General features: G+C 41.5%; 2 protein-coding genes across 2 annotated transcripts in view; both read left to right on the forward strand.

Moving 5' to 3' along the window:
* Nucleotides 1–18,645, forward strand: part of ltbp1 (latent transforming growth factor beta binding protein 1) — a 210,354-nt gene that overhangs the window by 132,975 nt on the left and 58,734 nt on the right. Inside the window, 1 exon segment of the mRNA XM_079689263.1 lies at nucleotides 17,164–17,286. Within this exon segment, the coding sequence (XP_079545389.1) occupies nucleotides 17,164–17,286 (123 nt within the window).
* LOC307044201 (uncharacterized protein) lies at nucleotides 7,867–15,628 on the forward strand. The gene is made up of 2 exons (XM_079689277.1): nucleotides 7,867–12,800; nucleotides 13,576–15,628. Exons 1-2 carry the CDS (start codon nucleotides 12,251–12,253, stop codon nucleotides 14,808–14,810), a joined length of 1,785 nt encoding a protein of 594 aa, XP_079545403.1. The 5' UTR covers nucleotides 7,867–12,250; the 3' UTR covers nucleotides 14,811–15,628.

An 18,645-nucleotide genomic window follows, 5' to 3' on the forward strand; every position in this document is an offset into this window, starting at 1 on the left:
TGCAAAGGGACCAGGACGACTGATCCGTGTAAAGGAAAGAATGAATGGGGCCATGTACCGTGAGATTTTGAGTGACAACCTCCTTCCATCAGCAAGGGCATTGAAGATGAAACGTGGCTGGGTCTTTCAGCATGACAATGATCCCAAACACACTGCCCGGGCAACGAAGGAGTGGCTTCGTAAGAAGCATTTCAAGGTCCTGGAATGGCCTAGCCAGTCTCGAGATATCAACCCCATAGAAAATCTTTGGAGGGAGTTGAAAGTCTGTGTTGCCCAGCGACAGCCCCAAAACATCACTGCTCTAGAGGAGATCTGCATGGAGGAATGGGCCAAAATACCAGCAACAGTGTGTGAAAACCTTGTGAAGACTTAAAGAAAACGTTTGACCTCTGTCATTGCCAACAAAGGGTATATAACAAAGTATTGAGATGAACTTTTGTTATTGACCAAATACTTATTTTCCACCATAATTTGCAAATAAATTCTTTAAAAATCAGACAATGTGATTTTCTGGATTTTTTTTTTCTCATTTTGTCTCTCATAGTTGAGGTATACCTAGGATGAAAATAACAGGCCTCTCATCTTTTTAAGTGGGAGAACTTGAACAATTGGTGGCTGACTAAATACTTTTTTGCCCCACTGTATACAAGTGTTTGCTACCTCAGAATGAGCAATTTAAATGCACTTAGTAAGAGGGTCCTCTTCCACTGAGTTTGATATGTTGCACTGCTCAGAATGGACAAAACAAGCTCCAGCTCTAGAAAGGGCCTTTGGCATTTGCACATTTCCTGATGCCACTCGACCGGCCTGTTAACTGAAGTAATGCCAGCATACACCTGTTTTTCATTGCTTCTAAAATAGTGATATGGTAAAGATGTCCTCTGTGTGAGGTGAAGCTCCTGAAGGGTAGTACTGCGGTTCAACGGTTTGTAAAGGGAAGGCTGAGCGGAGGGGTACTCAGTGTGTTCCAATCTGCAACAGCAACACTACACACACTGTCCCTTTTAACACATACAGTACATCTTTGAGCATATCACACATATGTATAATCCTTTTTTTACTTTGACTTCAGTAAAAAAATCCCTTCTAAGTGGTCTTTGTGTTAATGTTCTTCTCTCACTCAACTCTCTTTGTAATGATTTCCTTATTTCTTAAGTGTATAGAAGGAGAAGAATATATTGTATTGAGTACTTCACCAGTTGTTTATCCTTTTGGCGTTGCGCACACACACGCTAACACATACGGTGGGGCAAAAAATATTTAGTCAGCCACCAATTGTGCATGTTCTCCCGCTTAAAAAGATGAGAGAGGCCTGTAATTTTCATCCTAGGTATACCTCAACTATGAGAGACAAAATGAGAAAAGAAAATACAGAAAATCACATGCCGGATTTTTAAAGAATTGATTTGCAAATTATGGTGGAAAATAAGTATTTGGTCACCTACAAACAAACAAGATTTCTGGCTCTCACAGACCTGTAACTTCTTCTTTACAGGGTGTCCGCGGGGTCTTAAAAAGTATTAAAAGTTGATATATCAATTTAGCGAAAATTAAGGCTTTTAAAAAGTATTAAAAAGTATTAAATGGCATTTTCCAAGGTATTAAGAAGTCCCACAGCAACGAGAACATGAAACACCCTTTAATTTACTGAAACGACATGTCGGGAAACCCCACAAGGCGGCCCCATGCATAGCGCGCCGTAAAATGCTGCTTATTATTTTAAGTTTCGTCGCCTTGCTCCGCTCTGTGTGTGTGTGGGGGGGGGGGGGGAAATAAACGACTACGGCAACGGGTCCCAAGGTGGGAAGACCGCCATACGCAACGCTCTGGGGGTCCAACGGCTCCGTGTGTGCCCTATATGATCATTTTCTGATAACGATGAAAGAGCCCGCCTCCCTCTCCACACGTCTCCTGCTGCTGCTGGGCTGTCAGAAGAGGGGGAGGAAAAGAGAGGCAGTCACCGTTTATTAAATATTCTTATATTATTATACAGAGAACAGAGTCGTTATCAATTTGTTTTAAAGCTCAATAAATAACAAAGAAGACCATTGACCGGCACTTTCCTAATTTTGTACGGAAGATTTAAACTTTAACGGACATGTTGACCGGCGGAACATTTTTTTTACGGAAACTGCCGCACGGTCCCCTCGTTCCTTGGAAAAGGCGGAGAGGTGGGTGTTTTTCATCTGCTGGTGGACTACCTGAGAGATACAGCAGGAGAACACGCCGTCCACCGAGGAGAATAAACAGAAGGGCAACCATGGCAACCATGCTCCGGGGTCTTCTTCGCTGCTTTTGGTGTATTTCGGGCGGCAGCAGCGCCACTTACAGGCATGACATATGTACTACATCGTTTCCAGCATTTGCAGCGGTCTAGTGTGAACTGACACGTTAATGAATCGAATGCGTGTGAAAGGAAGCCTTTTTTGCGCTTGCGTATGCGTTTTACCGTGTGGGGCCGGGGTCTAAGCCAAACTATATACGGTCACAGAGATCTGCTATTTTAAAGTAAAGTCAACACATATAGACCCTAAATATAGTCTGTATTAAGAACGAGAAAAGTCTTAACATATATATCATTTTTTGTAAACATATGACAAATGTGTGAGGGTGATGACGTCAGAGCATCGTCTTATGTGCCAGGGCTTAGCCCCGGACAGCCCCAGCCCAATTTAACCCCTGGGTATTTGTGAGGGAGCTCCTATATGGCATTACCCCGCTGAAGCTCACCAAAGTTTAACATATTTCATAGTTCAAAGTTTTGTCAATTGTTTTGTTTATTGGTCAAATACTGGTTTCTAATGTTTTCTGAGGAGTTGTACTGGAATGAAAGAGCACAGAGTACAGAAGCAACAAAGCAGCATACTGCATTAAACCTGACCTTCACAGAGAGGTTGAAGTTCATGTGGAGAGAAGGCTTCAGTATTCTGTCTGCACTCTGTTTAGTTTTGCTATCTTACAATCAATATAGTAAATGTGAGGTAAAGTGTGTTGCCAATGTAACCTGTTAGAACTCAAAGTTGCGATGAGGTCTTAAAATGTATGGAAAGGGTCTTAAAAAAGGTCTTAAAAGGTATTAAATTTGACTTCAGGATTCCTGCATATACCCTGTCTTTAAGAGCCTCCTCTATCCTCCACTTGTTAACTGTATTAATGGCACCTTTTTGAACTAGTTATCAGTATAAAAGACACCTGTCCACAACCTCAAACAGTCACACTCCAAACTCCACTATGGCCAAAACCAAAGAGCTGTCAAAGGACACCGGAAACAAAATTGTAGACTTGCACCAGGCTGGGAAGACTGAATCTGCAACAGGTAAGCAGCTTGTTGTGAAGAAATCAACTGTGGGAGCAATTATTAGAAAATGGAAGACATACAAGACCACTGATAATCTCCCTCGATCTGGGGCTCCACGCAAGATCTCACCCCGTGGGGTCAAAATGATCACAAGAACGGTAAGCAAAAATCCCAGAACCACACGGGGGGACCTAGTCAATGACCTGCAGAGAGCTGGGACCAAAGTAACAAAGGCTACCATCAGTAACACACTACGCCGCCAGGGACTCAAATCCTGCAGTGCCAGACGTGTCCCCCTGCTTAAGCCAGTACATGTCCAGGCCCGTCTGAAGTTTGCTAGAGAGCATTTAGATGATGCAGAAGAGGATTGGGAGAATGTCATATGGTCAGATGAAACCAAAATAGAACATTTTGGTAAAAACTCAACTAGACGTGTTTGGAGGAGAAAGAATGCTGAGTTGCATCCAAAGAACACCATACCTACTGTGAAACTTGGGGGTGGAAACATCATGCTTTGGGGCTGTTTTTCTGCAAAGGGACCAGGACGACTGATCCGTGTAAAGGAAAGAATGAATGGGGCCATGTATCGTGAGATTTTGAGTGACAACCTCCTTCCATCAGCAAGGGCATTGAAGATGAAACGTGGCTGGGTCTTTCAGCATGACAATGATCCCAAACACACTGCCTGGGCAAGAAAGGAGTGGCTTTGTAAGAAGCATTTCAAGGTCCTCGAGTGGCCTAGTCAGTCTCCAGATCTCAACCCCATAGAAAATCTTTGGAGGGAGTTGAAAGTCTGTGTTGCCCCCTGACAGCCCCAAAACATCACTGCTCTAGAGGAGATCTGCATGGAGGAATGGGCCAAAATACCAGCAACAGTGTGTGAAAACCTTGTGAACACTTACAGAAAACTTTTGACCTCTTTCATTGCCAACAAAAGGTATATAACAAAGTATTGAGATGAACTTTTGTTATTGACCAAATACTTATTTTCCACCATAATTTGCAAATAAATTCTTTAAAAATCAGACAATGTGATTTTCTGGATCTTTTTTTTTCTCATTTTGTCTCTCATAGTTGAGGTATACCTAGGATGAAAATTACAGGCTTCTCTCATCTTTTTAAGTGGTAGAACTTGCACAATTGGTGGCTGACTAAATACTTTTTTGCCCCACTGTATAAACATTATGTTGCTGACGGACAATGAAAGGATTACAAATGTAAACATGCGTATGCATTGAGAAAAAATTCAGTGAAATTCAACCTAGGATATTTGCCTGATTGTTGCGTAAATCTTGGTAAAATAATTGAGAAAGTAGAAAATGATGGTGAAGAAGTAACATTGCAAGATGCTACACCCCAGACAGAGCTTTAAGGTCGGCTGACCAGCTGCTGCTGGTAGTGCCCAATATCAGGCTCAAAACCCGAGGGCACTGAGCCTTCGCAGCAGCTGGCCATGGGCTCTGGAACCCTCTGCCCCTCCATGTGAGGTCGGCCTAGACCAGGGGTGGGCAATTATTTTTTCCATGGGGCCACATGAGAAACAAAAAATATTGTGGAGGGCCAGGCCAAAAGGCTGAACTCAATTCTGCATAATATTAATTGTATTTCTTTATAAAAAGCAGTAAATAGCATTGTTTTGACAAGCTGGTAAGAGTATATGTTATAGTTGAGCAATGAAAAAGTGAGGTTGCCTTACAAAAAATGTAATTTATTCAATCAAATTTCCCAAAACAATGGTAAACAAAATGTGAACGTTTTTCACCATTTCTGACTCATATTAGTGAACATTTTCAGTCGCATTCACTACAAAATACATTTTGAGTTTCATATACTGTTGGAAAGTTGTGTAAAGGTTCTTAGCATTCTTAAGACATCACAACATTGTCTTTGTGCTCCAAACATTCAGCAAGATACATCATATTGAACTGTCACTGAACATCACTGAACTGTGATTTTGAGAAAAGGCTTCCAAAGAAAGTGTCCCAGTTCACTGCTAGTTGGTTCCTTTACATGCCTACATTTGTAGTCTAACCACCTCATTTGGTGTTTTTAAGTTCTTTTTTCTTGTTCAGTGAGAGAAATCTAGTCTCTGCTGGGCTTTAACGAGTGCATCGAAGTCAGGTTGAATGTCTGAGGTGGAGATGCGAAGCACAGCTGACAGATGATCATCAGTGAGAGAGGATCTATTCCTGGATTTCATAAACTTCATCTTTGAAAATGTTTGTTCACATATGTAGGTAGAGCCAAAGAGAACCAACATCTTCTGAGCATGTCTCCTCATGTTTGGAAAGTTCTCCTCCTCGAGAGAAGAGTATAAATCCAGCAGAGATCCTGACTTAAAGCGCTCTGCCAGTACTGCATCAGACTGCAGGTCAATGAGTTCCAGCTGAACATCACTGGGTGCATTATCCATACTGCAGGTAAAGGGAGAGGAAATCATGAGCATTTCATCCTCGATTGTTCGGAGATCTTCAAATCGCCTTGAAAACTCACCATGCAATGCTCCTAACATGGATGAGTACCTGCGGAGGTGATCAGCTGATGGTGTGACTTCTTTCAGGGTTTGCATGTGAGTGAGAGTGTTGCTCTCCAGTTGGCTTGAAAGAAACTGCATCTTTCTCATGAAAGCCTTCACCAGGCTGTGCATTTCATGAACAAAAAGGCCCTTGCCTTGCAGTTTGGTGTTCAGTTCATTCATCAGTGCAGTCACATCAACAGCAAATGCAAAATCTGCCATCCAGTCCTCATCTGAGAGCTCTGGGATGTCTTTGCCTTTCTTCTCACAAAACTCTTGAATCTCTGCTTTCAGGTCCCAAACTCTTTTTAGCACTTTGCCCAGGCTGAGCCATCGGACAGCTGTGTGGTAGCCGATGTCACTATGCTCAGTCTCATGCTCCTCCAAAAGTGCAACAAACTGTCTGTGAATCAATGCCCGTGCCCTGATGAAGTTTACTATTTTAGTAACAACATCAATAACATGGTGAATTTTTAGCACTGACTTGCACAACACATGTTGGTGTATAATACAATGCAAAAATACCAATTTCTGATCTGCGTCGATTTCAGTCACTTTATCTTGCATACGTTTCAAAAGTCCAACATTTTTACCTGTAAGATTTGGACAACCGTCTGTTGTGACACCTGCCAGTCTGTCCCATTTCAGTCCCAGCGTGTCCATGCACGCATTTACCTCCGTGAACAGATCGCTCCCTGTCGTCGTCCCTTTCATCGGCCGCATTGCTGCCAGCTCCTCCGTAATCTTGAAGTCCGGCGTTATCCCACGGACAAATACGAGTAACTGCGCTGTGTCGCGGACATCACAGCTCTCGTCCAAAGCCAAGGAGATAAAGTCAAAACTTGCCACTTCATGTTGCAGCTGAAGCTCCAGATTCCCCGCAATGTCCTCGATCCTTCTCGTCACGGTTCGCCTGGACAGCGGGACTTGCTCAAAGGCTTCTTTTTTTCAGGGCATATTAGTGCTGCAGAGTCCACTAAGCACTCTTTGACAAACTCCCCCTCTGAGAATGGCTTACTGTGTTTAGCTATTTTGTGGGATATCACGAAGCTGGTCTTGGTTGCTGCATCCTTGGATGTGTGAAGCTTGGTAAAAAAGCCTTGCTGCTTTTGCAGCTTAGCTAGCAAAGCGTTCGATGTGCGCGCCCTTTCAGCATCAGTCAAGTTTTTGTATTTCTCCACGTGTTTCGTCTCGTAATGCCGACTCAAATTGTAGTCCTTGAACACGGCGATCTGCTCCCCGCAAACTAAACACACGGCTTTACCTCCGACTTCAGTAAATAAATACTTAGCAGTCCAATTTTTGTTGAAAACCCTACATTCGGCATCTACCTTTCTTTTTTTAGCATCAGCTGACATTTTTGAGCGCTAAAGTCGTCTTGTGACAATTATCCAATAACGCGCACGTCTTGATTTGACGTATTGCGTCATTATGTAAGTGAATAAAAAACAACTTAAAAATAAAAGCATTGCAGCTTTAGTCCATGCATGAGGTAAAATTAGAAAATATGTTTATTTTGTCATTTCCAATTAACCTTACACGGGCCGGTCAGAGTCAACCAAAGGGCCGTATGTGGCCCGGGGGCCGTACAGTGCCCAGGTCTGGCCTAGACCCTAGGTTTTTTTAAATCAACACTAAAAACTCACTTCTTCTCCCTGGCCTTCTAGTCAGAGCAGAGCATGACTCATGACATTTCCCGGTGTTTGATTTTTATATTTGCTGTTGTAATTTATTGTCTTCTGTTTGCGACTGTAGTAATGTGTTATTTATTATTTGCATGTACAGCACTTTGGCTCGACCAAAAATTGTTTTTAAAATGCGCTATATAAATAAAATCTGATTTGATTGGATTTGATTGCAAGATGGGAAACTAAAAAGATTGGACATTTCTTTTTTTCTTTTTTTACACTTTATTTATTGTTTTTTACAGTTTAATACATCAGATGTACAATGTACAACAACAATTTAGAAATATACATGTATATATATGTATACATTTTTTTTTTTTTTTCCCCTCTAGAACAACCTCCCAACCCCCACCCCCCACCCCAAGGGGACAGCAGAAAAAACAAAAACATATGTATAAAAATATATAAATTACAACGAAATACAAATAATGAATGAGTACAAAACAGAAGTATGTGTAAGTACATTCATGTGGTTTTCAGTAATGATAAATGACAATATATACATGACATATAGGACAGATCTTTCATACTTGTCCGAGCAGGTATGTAATAAAAGGTTGCCATATCTTGCGGAACTTATCCTTCGGACGTCGTACAGCCAGTCTAATCTTTTCCAGCTTCAAGAGATGTAGTGTATCTCTAACCCAATGTTTGTAGGAAGGCGGATCAGCCTGTTTCCAATTAAGTAAAATTATTCTTCTCGCTAAGAGGGTGACAAAAGCAATGCAATCAGATTGTGCCCTAGGAAGATGGTCATCCTCACATTGAATGCCAAAAATGGCCGTGAGAGGGTTTGGATTTATTGGTCTATTAAATATCTTGGATAGGGTATCAAATATAGAGGACCAATAACCTGAGAGCCCTGGACAAGACCAGAACGTATGAGCTAACGTTGCAGGTGAAAATTTGCATCTATTACACGCATCATCAATTGATGGATACATCTTTGCGATTCTGGCTTTAGACAAGTGCAGTCTGTGTGTTACTTTGAATTGAATTAGGCCATGTCTGGCACAAATCGATGAGGAGTGGATCCTTGAAACTATATCTGACCATTCAGAATCTGTGATTTGTAAATTTAGATCAGCCTGCCACGCTTCCCTCCGTGCATCAAGAGATGTCAACTGAAAAGATGAGAGTTTGGTATACATAATAGATATTATGCCTTTGTTAGATGGACTTGCTGGGAACAGAGTATCTATGGGCTGTCGTTCAGGGATTGCAGGGAATGAACTGGTGCGTTTACGAATCCAATCACGGGCCTGTAGAAACCCTAAAAAATGTGAATTTGGTAAATCAAATTTAGCTCCGAGCTGATCAAATGAGGCAAAAATATCTGCTATGTAGAGATCTTTAAATGAGACAATACCTTTCCCACGCCAGACTAAGAAAGAATTGTGTTCAAGTGAGGGGGGAAACTGATGATTTGCCACAATTGGGGCACAAAGCGAGCCAGCCTGCCAGCCGAAATGTTTTCGAACCTGAGCCCATATACGCAGTGAATGACAGACTAGGGGGGCATTAGACGTACGGCGTGGTGTGATGGGCATTGCCGAATATAACAAGGCTGGGAGGGATGATGGGAGGCTCGCATCGGCCTCTATTTGGACCCAGGCAGGGGTCTCGCTGATAGTATAGGTTTGAAGCCAGTAAGCCAAGGCTCTCAAATTACTTGCCCAGTAGTATAATTGGAAATGAGGTAAAGCCATCCCGCCCATTGATTTGGGTCTTTGTAAAAATTCCTTGCAAATACGAGGTGGTTTCTTATTCCAAATGAAGTCAGAGATGATCTTATTAAGATGTGAAAAATAAGATTTGTTGATAAAAATTGGTATAGTTTGGAACAGATATAAGAATTTGGGTAATATGTTCATTTTTATTAGGTTAATTCTGCCAGCCAATGAGATAGGAAGAGAAGACCATTTGGCCATCTTGGTGCGCTCTAAAAGAGAAGTAAAATTAAGTTTAAAGAGGTCTGAGATTTTCCGAGTTATAACTATACCCAAGTATGTGAATTTATCATTAGTCACCTTAAAAGGGTAAGAGTCAAAAGAGAGTGATTGTGCAGCAGGGTTGACAGGAAAAAGCTCGCTTTTTGAAACGTTGATCTTATACCCAGAAAGCTCTGTAAAACGATCTAGTGTAGTCATAATGTGCGGTAGGGTATTCTGTGGGTCACTAATATATAGCAATAAATCATCAGCATATAATGATAACTTATGTTCTTTTCCACTCCTTAATATACCGCGAATCTCAGGTGAGGAGCGCAGTGCTGCTGCTAGAGGCTCGATAGCTATCGCGAATAAAAGAGGTGAAATTGGGCAACCCTGCCTCGTGCCACGCTGTAACGGGAAATATTGGGAATCCATATTATTAGTGCGTACAGACGACATTGGAGATTTGTATAACAACTTTAACCATGATATAAATTTTTGACCAAACTTAAATCTCTCCAGACACTGAAAAAGGTAGCCCCACTCCACTCTATCGAACGCTTTCTCAGCATCTAGAGAGATAATCACTTCGGGCAATGCCTGATTGGGATCCGCATTTTGCATGATATTTAAAAGCCGACGGATATTAAAAAAAGAAAGGCGGTTTTTAATAAACCCAGTTTGATCTGGAGAGATAATCGAAGGTAGGGTAGGTTCTAGGCGATGAGCTAAGATCTTGGCTAGTAATTTGCAGTCCACATTCAGGAGTGATATTGGGCGGTAAGACCCACAACTAAGGGGGTCCTTACCCTTTTTCAATAAAACTGAAATAGAAGCCTGAGAAAACGTTGGTGGAAGTTGGCCCCCGACAAAGGATTCCTCAAAAACAGTGAGTAAAATTGGTAGTAACTTATCTCCGAATCTCTTAAAGAACTCAACCGTGAAACCATCAGGCCCTGGAGCCTTAGCATTCTGCATACTGTAAAGAGCTGTTCTTGTTTCCTCCAAAGACAGAGGTTCTTCCAATTGTTCCATAAATGATTCATGTATTTGAGGCAAATCCATGCTTTGAAAAAACGATTCTAGTCTAGAAGGGTCGTGGACCACCTCAGAGGTGTAAAGGGAGGAATAAAATGCTTTAAACTCATTATTTATCTCCTGCTCATCCTTTGTGACCTGAGCGTCACACTTACGGATATTTGTGATCAGGGTAGAGGCTGTGAATTGTCTAATCTGTTGGGCAAGAGTCTTACCTGCCTTATCTGAGTGTTCATACAAATTAGATCGAGACTGAAGTAACAGTTGCTCTGTATAATGGGTAGTCAACAAGTCAAACTCTGTCTGGAGAGCTGATCTCTCCTTTAAAAGTTTAGGGATGGGAGCAGTTGAATATTTACAGTCCAACTGGTGGATTTGGTCAGTGAGATCTTTAAGGCGCTGTTTTCTCTTCCTGCCCTCCCAGGTGGTGTGTGAAATAATTTCTCCTCTTAAGAAGGCTTTAAGCGACTCCCAAAGAGTGGATTTGCTAACATCTGGTGTGTTATTTATGGAAATGAAAAAATCTATTTCTGAGTTTATATGGTTAACGAACCCTTCATTGGTGAGAGAAGAATTATTAAAGCGCCAAGGTCTCCGAGTGACCTTCTTAGGAAAGGATATTTGCAGAACTACAGGCCCGTGATCAGAAATGACTACACCCTCATACCTGCAATCCCTGATAGAGGTCAGCAGCTGATTATCAATAAAAAAATAATCAATGCGTGAGTAGGAATGATGTACATGGGAGAAAAATGAATAATGTCTTAAATCAGGGTAAAGGTAACGCCAGGGATCAGTCATGTGATATACATCAAGGAAGGAAGAAATGGTCTTTGCTGTTCTTGTTACATTGTAGGGAGTGCTAGAGGACCGGTCTAATACTGGATGTAATACACAATTAAAGTCACCCCCGAGAATAAGCTTGTGGGTGTTTAAGTTGGGCAATGAGGAAAGAAAAGTCTTCAAGAATTGTGCATCATCTCCGTTTGGTGCATATACATTAGTCAAGATTATAGGTATATTATACAGGGTCCCTGTGATCACAACATATCTCCCTCGGTGGTCTGCAGTAACAGTTTGCATAATAAAAGGAGTATTCTTATTAACAAGAATTGCAGCTCCTCTAGACCTGTTTTGATAATTAGAGTGATATAATTGCCCCACCCAGCCTTTGCATAATCTGTTATGATCAGAAGAGGTGAGGTGGGTTTCTTGGAGGAAAGCAATATTAACATCAAGACTTCTCAAATGGGATAAAACTCTATTACGTTTGATGATGTGATTGACTCCCTTAACGTTCCAACTAATACAGTTCACAGTGACATCATCATCATTACTCCTGGTCAGCGCTGAATTAACCATAATCACTAGTAGACAGGTAGTTGACCACTGTTAAAGCGTCCACATGATATCGATAACATTGCCACACTTCTATTAATACAAAATAACAAGTTACACATACAGACGAAACAACCTGCTGTCCCCTTCCCCAAATCACCTCTCCCCAAACGAGAGGTAAGAAGCCCCATACCCACATATAGGGCCCTATATTTTCCGCGATCGCGGAATCGCGGACGGAATCGCGGAAATTCCCGAAAAAAGCAGATAATCACGGAATTTGACATAATTAGACTGAAATGCTGTTTTCGTGAGGAAGTGAAACAAAAAACCTGGGAAAACTTTCCCGGGGGACGCTAATCAGCGTAACACACCCCTGCGTCACTGTCTCATGCGGTCCCGTCCCGCCAACCCCAACAAACACAAGTGAAATGCAAGCATGGCTGTCCCTCCGTCAGCTAAAAAGATACGGAATACGGGGCTATCCGCTCAATCACGAGCAGAGCAGTTCCCCGCTGACTTCTACGTGTCGGGTGACGTGATGTATTGTAAATTTTGTCAACACTCTGTTGACTGGAAGCGCAAAAATACGTGCGATGACCACCTGTTATCCAAAAGTCACGTTAGGAACAGGGAAAAATGTCAAGCTAATGCTAGCAAGCCCTCCACGTCCCTACAGACTAGCGTTACTGCTTCGTTCAAGTCAGGGGAATTAAGAAAAGCGTTTGTCGAGGATTTTGTGGCTATGTGTGCTGAGGCCGACATCCCCTTGGAGAAGATGGTAAAACTGCGTCCGTTTCTGATGAAGCACTGCAGACAGGGAGGAGCGCTACCTGAAAACGTTAGCTGCCTCCGCCAACTTCACCTCCCCCGAGTGTTTGAGCAACACATCTCCTCGGTGCTACAGAAGATCCGTGGGAAAAAGTTTTCCATTGTTGTGGATGAGACCACTGATGCCAGAGATTGCAGCGTGCTAAACATCGTCATTGGTAAGTTAATGCTTAATGTAATATCCTAAAATACAACGTAGTGAACACTCCTTTACAATATGTTGTGTGCAAATCGTGATGCAGCATTGTCTTCCAGAGGGGGAAACATAGCTGATGTCTCTTGTCAACACTAATACCTTTTATTGCAATATATCATTATAATGGGATAACACATTTTATTAAAAAATAAATAAATATGGATGGATCAGAAAACATCTGATCCCACAGGGGAAACTGGTGACATGCACCTACAATACTAGGATAAAAAACGATTTTAAATTTAGAATAAACAGATTTAGAATAAACAATGTCAGTACAGCCACTGTCTGCCTCATTTTATATATATATATATATATATATATATATATATATATATATATATATATATATATATATATATATATATATATATATATATATATATATATATATATAAATAAAATAATATATATATAATATATATATATATATAAATAAAATAATATATATATAATATATATATATATATAAATAAAATAATATATATAATATATATATATAAATATAAATAAAATATATATATAATATATATATATATATATATATATATATAATATATATATATATATATAAATAAAATGAGGCAGACAGTGGCTGTACTGATATTGTTTATTCTAAATGCCCCTTTTATTTATAATATATATATATTAATACACCTAAAACAATAAGCTAGATAGACATTTAAAACAGTGTAAGAGATAATTAGTAATATGCTTGTTTTCTTCTTTCATCACAGGTGTTGAAAATCAATATTTTCTGGTGGATGTGGTCTTCATGGATAAATGCAACTTCTCAACAGTTTCCCAAGCCATTATAACCTCACTCAACAGCAACAGACTGGATCTGAATGATGCCTGGGCAGTAGTCACCGACAATGCTGCCTACTGTCTGAAGGCATACAGGGAGGTCCTGAAAGGAGCGATGCCTAACACTGTGCATGTCACCTGCCTCTGCCATGTCATAAATCTGGTGGGTGAGACCTGGCAGCATTTCAAATATTTCTCTGATGCTTCCTCACTTGTGACATGGATAAGATCCGTCTTCTTCAAGAAGCCTGCCAGAAAGCGAAGATGGGTGAACTACCTGATCAACAAGGAGATTGTGCAGCCAAAGATTCCTCCTGAAGCTGTGTGTTCCAGATGGAATAGCTGGTTTGAGGCTGTCAAGTATCATGCAAAGTATGTTCACTTGTACAGAGAGTTCCTGTTGGCCGAGAAATCCACAGCCATGGCAGTACAGAACGTCCTCAGCCAGGTGGAAACAGAGGAGATGGTGCAGACCCTCACTCTCAAGCTAACCTTCATCGCCGAGGGCTGCTGCAAACTGATAACATCCCTGACCATCCTGGAAGGAACCCACAGACCCACAGCAGTGTCTGCATACAATGTCATGGAGGAGCTTGGCTCTTACCTGGTTAATGGAACAGCGAAAACATGTGGATATGGGCCCGAGACAGATGAGTTGCTGAGACAAATGGGGGTTCGAGAGAAGAGGGAGGTGCTCGACAATCTCCATGATGCCTTCCATTTGGCTTTCACAAAGTTCTCGAAGCACTGGGACACGCATCCAGCCAGAGATGTTTACCGGCTGGCCCGGGTGTTTGATCCCAGGCAGGCTCCAGCAATGGAAAAGCGGATTGAAGCCTACACAACACTGAAGCCCATGGCTAACCCATCAGCAGAGCTAAGTGAACAGTGGATGGCCTATCAGCACTGTTTGTCCAGGGAACCCCTGCCCACTGATATGGAGCTTGCAAACTACTGGAGAGGCATGAGTGCACGATTTCCAAGAGTTGCAGAAGTGGCCGTGCCCTACATTTACTTCCCAGTCAGCTCAGTTGACTGTGAGAGGAGCTTCAGCAAATACAAAACTCTCCTCACAGACAAGCGAGAGACACTCACTGAGCTCAACACAAAGAGGCTGGCAATCATGTATTTCAATGGCGATGTCTCTGCTAGGTGGGAAACTTAGAAGAGACAAGATACTTGCTCGCAAGGACTAAGTAGTCCTACAAGTTGGATATTTGTTCAGAGTCACTTTATATAGTTTGAAAGTTGTTTCATAACTCAGGAACTTCCTGCTACTTTTTTGCCTTGTTTTTGATGCACTTTATGCACTGTGGAAAATATATTTTAAATTTGATTTATGTTTTGAATGACTTAAATGTTTTGTTTAAAGCTGTCATTTTTCACTTGAAGAAAAAAAAGGCTAATTGAGCGCTTTATTTTTTTTTTTAAATGTCATTTGTTTTCACTGGAAAGTTGACAGCTCATAAGCTAACTTTTGTTGAGCACTTTATTTTTTTAAATGTCATTTGTTTTCACTAGAAAGTTTACAGCTCAAAAGAAAACTTTTGTTGGAACTTGAAGTGCAATGTTTTGTTACAAGTTTTTCAAGTAAATAAAGTATTGAGGGAATGTGCAATATTGTGTCGCCTCAATAAATGGGAGGTCATTTCTATTTAGTGTACATTTTATTTGAAAACATTAAAACACACCCTTTTTTGTGGTAAAATACGAGTAAATAGGTTAAAAAAACAGAATTCCAAAACATTAAAACGGAAAAAAACGGAAAAAAACAGAATTCCAAAACATTAAAACGGAAAAAAACGGAAAAAACAGAATTCTAAAAAATTAAAACGGAAAAAACGGAATTTAGAAAGACACAAAACGGAATTTGGTGAAAATGAAAACGGAATTTATAGGGCCCTACACATAGTGATCTTCTGTTGCGCTTCCATACGCAGAGTAAACGACCAAAACAAAACAAAACACACGCTGCTCCTTAAAGTGTTAAATGCTTCAGTAGTCACAATTTAAAGAAAAAAATAAATAAAATCCCAGCCTTCAACATCCATATATAAACATGGAGGACCACTCGAGATAAAAAGGGAACTAGACCTATAAACAATTACAATATTGTGGTCTCCTAGAAACACGGATAACATGAGGTTATGATCTGCATATATAATCCACTAAACGTATGCACATACCGGTACTGTATCTCTGCCAAGCCTAGGATAAAACTTAAATCAGCTCAGGACAGCAGGAGTGTACATCAATATTGTTTACAGTACCGGTGAGAGAGGTCCGTATATGGCACAAGGTACCGGCAAGGTGATCCTATGTGTCCGGGGAGGGACGGCTCCGCTTGGCCAGAAAAGCTTCCACATCTGCGGGTTCCTTGAAAGAGAGCGAGATGCCGTCTGAGGTGATGCGGAGGTCCGCCGGGTGAAACAACCCGTACTTGATGCCCGCCTGTCTGAGCTTCACCTTGACCGGGTTGAAAGCAGCTCTGCGGCGGCTGAGCTCCGCGCTCATATCCGGGAATATGTGGACTCTGGTCCCTCTGAATTTAAGTTCGCCCTTATTCCTGGATAGTTGCATAATCTTGTCCTTATCCGTGTAGTAGTGTAGCCGCACAATCACGGGTCTGGGGCGGTCTCCGAGTTGGGGTTTAGGAGCCGAGGTTCTATGAGCCCGGTCAAGTACCAGAGGACCCGGCATCTCTTCGCCCAAAACCTCGGTGAAAAAAGAGGACATGAATGCCGTCGGTTTGCCGTTCTCTGCACCCTCAGGGATCCCAATAATTTTCAGATTCTTCCGGCGGCTTTTGTTCTCAAGATCATCATTCCGGTCCTTTAGTTTCCCGATGTCCCGCCTGAGTTCTGAAATGGCGCCCTCCATGCTGGTGATGTTAGAATCATGGCGGTTCACTGCGCCCTCCATCTCCCGAACAGCAGCCTCCGCCTCGGTCTGTGTGGAGCGCAAAGACGCCATCTCAGCCCTGAACTCTGTCCTCAGAGAGGCGATGTCAGCCCTCACGTCTCGCCGGAGGGTCTCAAGATCCTGTTTGATTTCAGCACGAAAAGTCACCATCTCGTGTTTAATCATATCAACAAGTAGTTGACGAGAGGCATCCATCTCCGCCTTAAGTAACTGAAAAAGAGTCCTCTCCTCGGGCTGCTGCGTAGGAGACGGAGGGTCCGGGTGAAGCGTGGCGCTAGCATTAGCATTAGCCATGAGCGTCTGTTTGAGTAAGGGACTAGCCAAACTTGCCGTCGCCGCTGTCTTGGACAACTTTTTCTGATTTTTACTTGCCATAACAAACACCAGCGATTCTGCAATATATGCACCACAGAGTTATGCCTCCAAAATGTTAAAATGTCGTGTCCTACTCAAAATATGAGTTAAAATATGCGGAGCGTGTAAGACTTGCGACTACTCCATGCCAGTCGCAAACCGGAAGTTCCAAAAGATTGGACATTTCTAAATGATTTCCTATGCTGTATTATTTAGACCTCACATGTTCTGTTGATCCACAGATGTAGACGAGTGCCAGCTGCAGGGTGTGTGTCCCAATGGAAACTGTCTGAATGCCGTGGGGAGCTACAGGTGCACGTGCAAACCAGGCTTCATCCCCGACTCCACGCTCACCACTTGCATATGTAAGTCATACAAAATCTAACTTTGTCTAAGATGTATTCCTCACATCACTATGTGATTTATTTACATCCAAACCAGAACCTCCATCCATTGAGTGCCAAACTGAGCAGAAATATTTACAGGAATCAAGGCATTATACGTGCATGCTGGTCTGTAGATGTGTTTGACCAAAAACCTTCTGAAACTGGTTTGATATTTACCACCATCACTTTAGGAGAGAAGACAGGTGGAAAATATGTTTGAATATTTACCTCTGCCTCCTGCTTCAAAATACTGCCAGGAATGCTGCTGAGGCTGAACTGTGTCTTTAATGATGTGCATATGAAAACAGTGCATGGATTAAAGCATGGTCTTCACTATATAAAAAGATTCCACCTCATGCATGAACTGCAAGGCAAAAATGTCATCAAACCCAACAAATCTCATGGCTTTAAGTGTATATATAAGGAGCAGAAGGGAGAGGAAGAGATATCTGGGGAAGTGAAGATGCAGTTAGAGGAAGAAACTACTCACACACTTGTGCTAGAGTAATCAATCTTGACCATGATCGAAATGGGCTGTCGGTTATTAATGAGCCCAGCCCAACCTGAGTTTCAAAGTCTGATGCCGATAGCGGTGTTAAGGAGTTCATCTAACTAAAGACTAACTAAGAGTATATGTATATACAGCATCAGTGCACCGCTGTCATATTGGTCAATACTATCTATTATTGAACTGTGAAACAGCCTGCCTCCATTACATAATAACGTACCTAATACAAATTATATATCACAATTGAAAATGACCAACCATTTTTTGCATGGAGAATTCATCTAGTTTTTCATCCCCTTTTGAGTCAGGCAGTATGTACATTTGAGCAAAGCTCTGGCATAATGAGCAACTTCTATACAGTCCGCTGGAGATTAAGACACACATAGGGCCTGTACCAAAATGCAAACATTACTTGTTGCTAGCGTTTGTTTTTGTAAATTGGTGTTTGCAATGTCTGTTTACAAATCACTGACTTATGTCACTTTTGTGTTGGTTAATAGTTTTTACCATTAGTGGTACAGGTGACTGTTTCATTTCCTGACTCCAGTGCTGGGGGTTTCCATTTTTGGAGCATTCATGTGTGTTTGTTTCTGTCAATGGAGATAAATGGACATTTAGGTTTATTTTTGCTGTTATATCCATCCATTTTCTCCATCCTCAACAATATATTCACTATTGCTATTTTAAAACATTGTTGTTTTTGATTAATCATTCTAAGTGGTATTGTCCTATTTCAGGTGTACATGTGAGACAGGTTTCCCTCTAAGCATTTATAAGCAATTGATAAAGGATTTTTTTTCAAATCAATCAGAATTTTTGCAAATATCACC

This window comes from Notothenia rossii (genome assembly GCF_949606895.1).
Source record: "Notothenia rossii genome assembly, chromosome: 6".
Taxonomy (NCBI): Eukaryota; Metazoa; Chordata; class Actinopteri; order Perciformes; family Nototheniidae; genus Notothenia; species Notothenia rossii.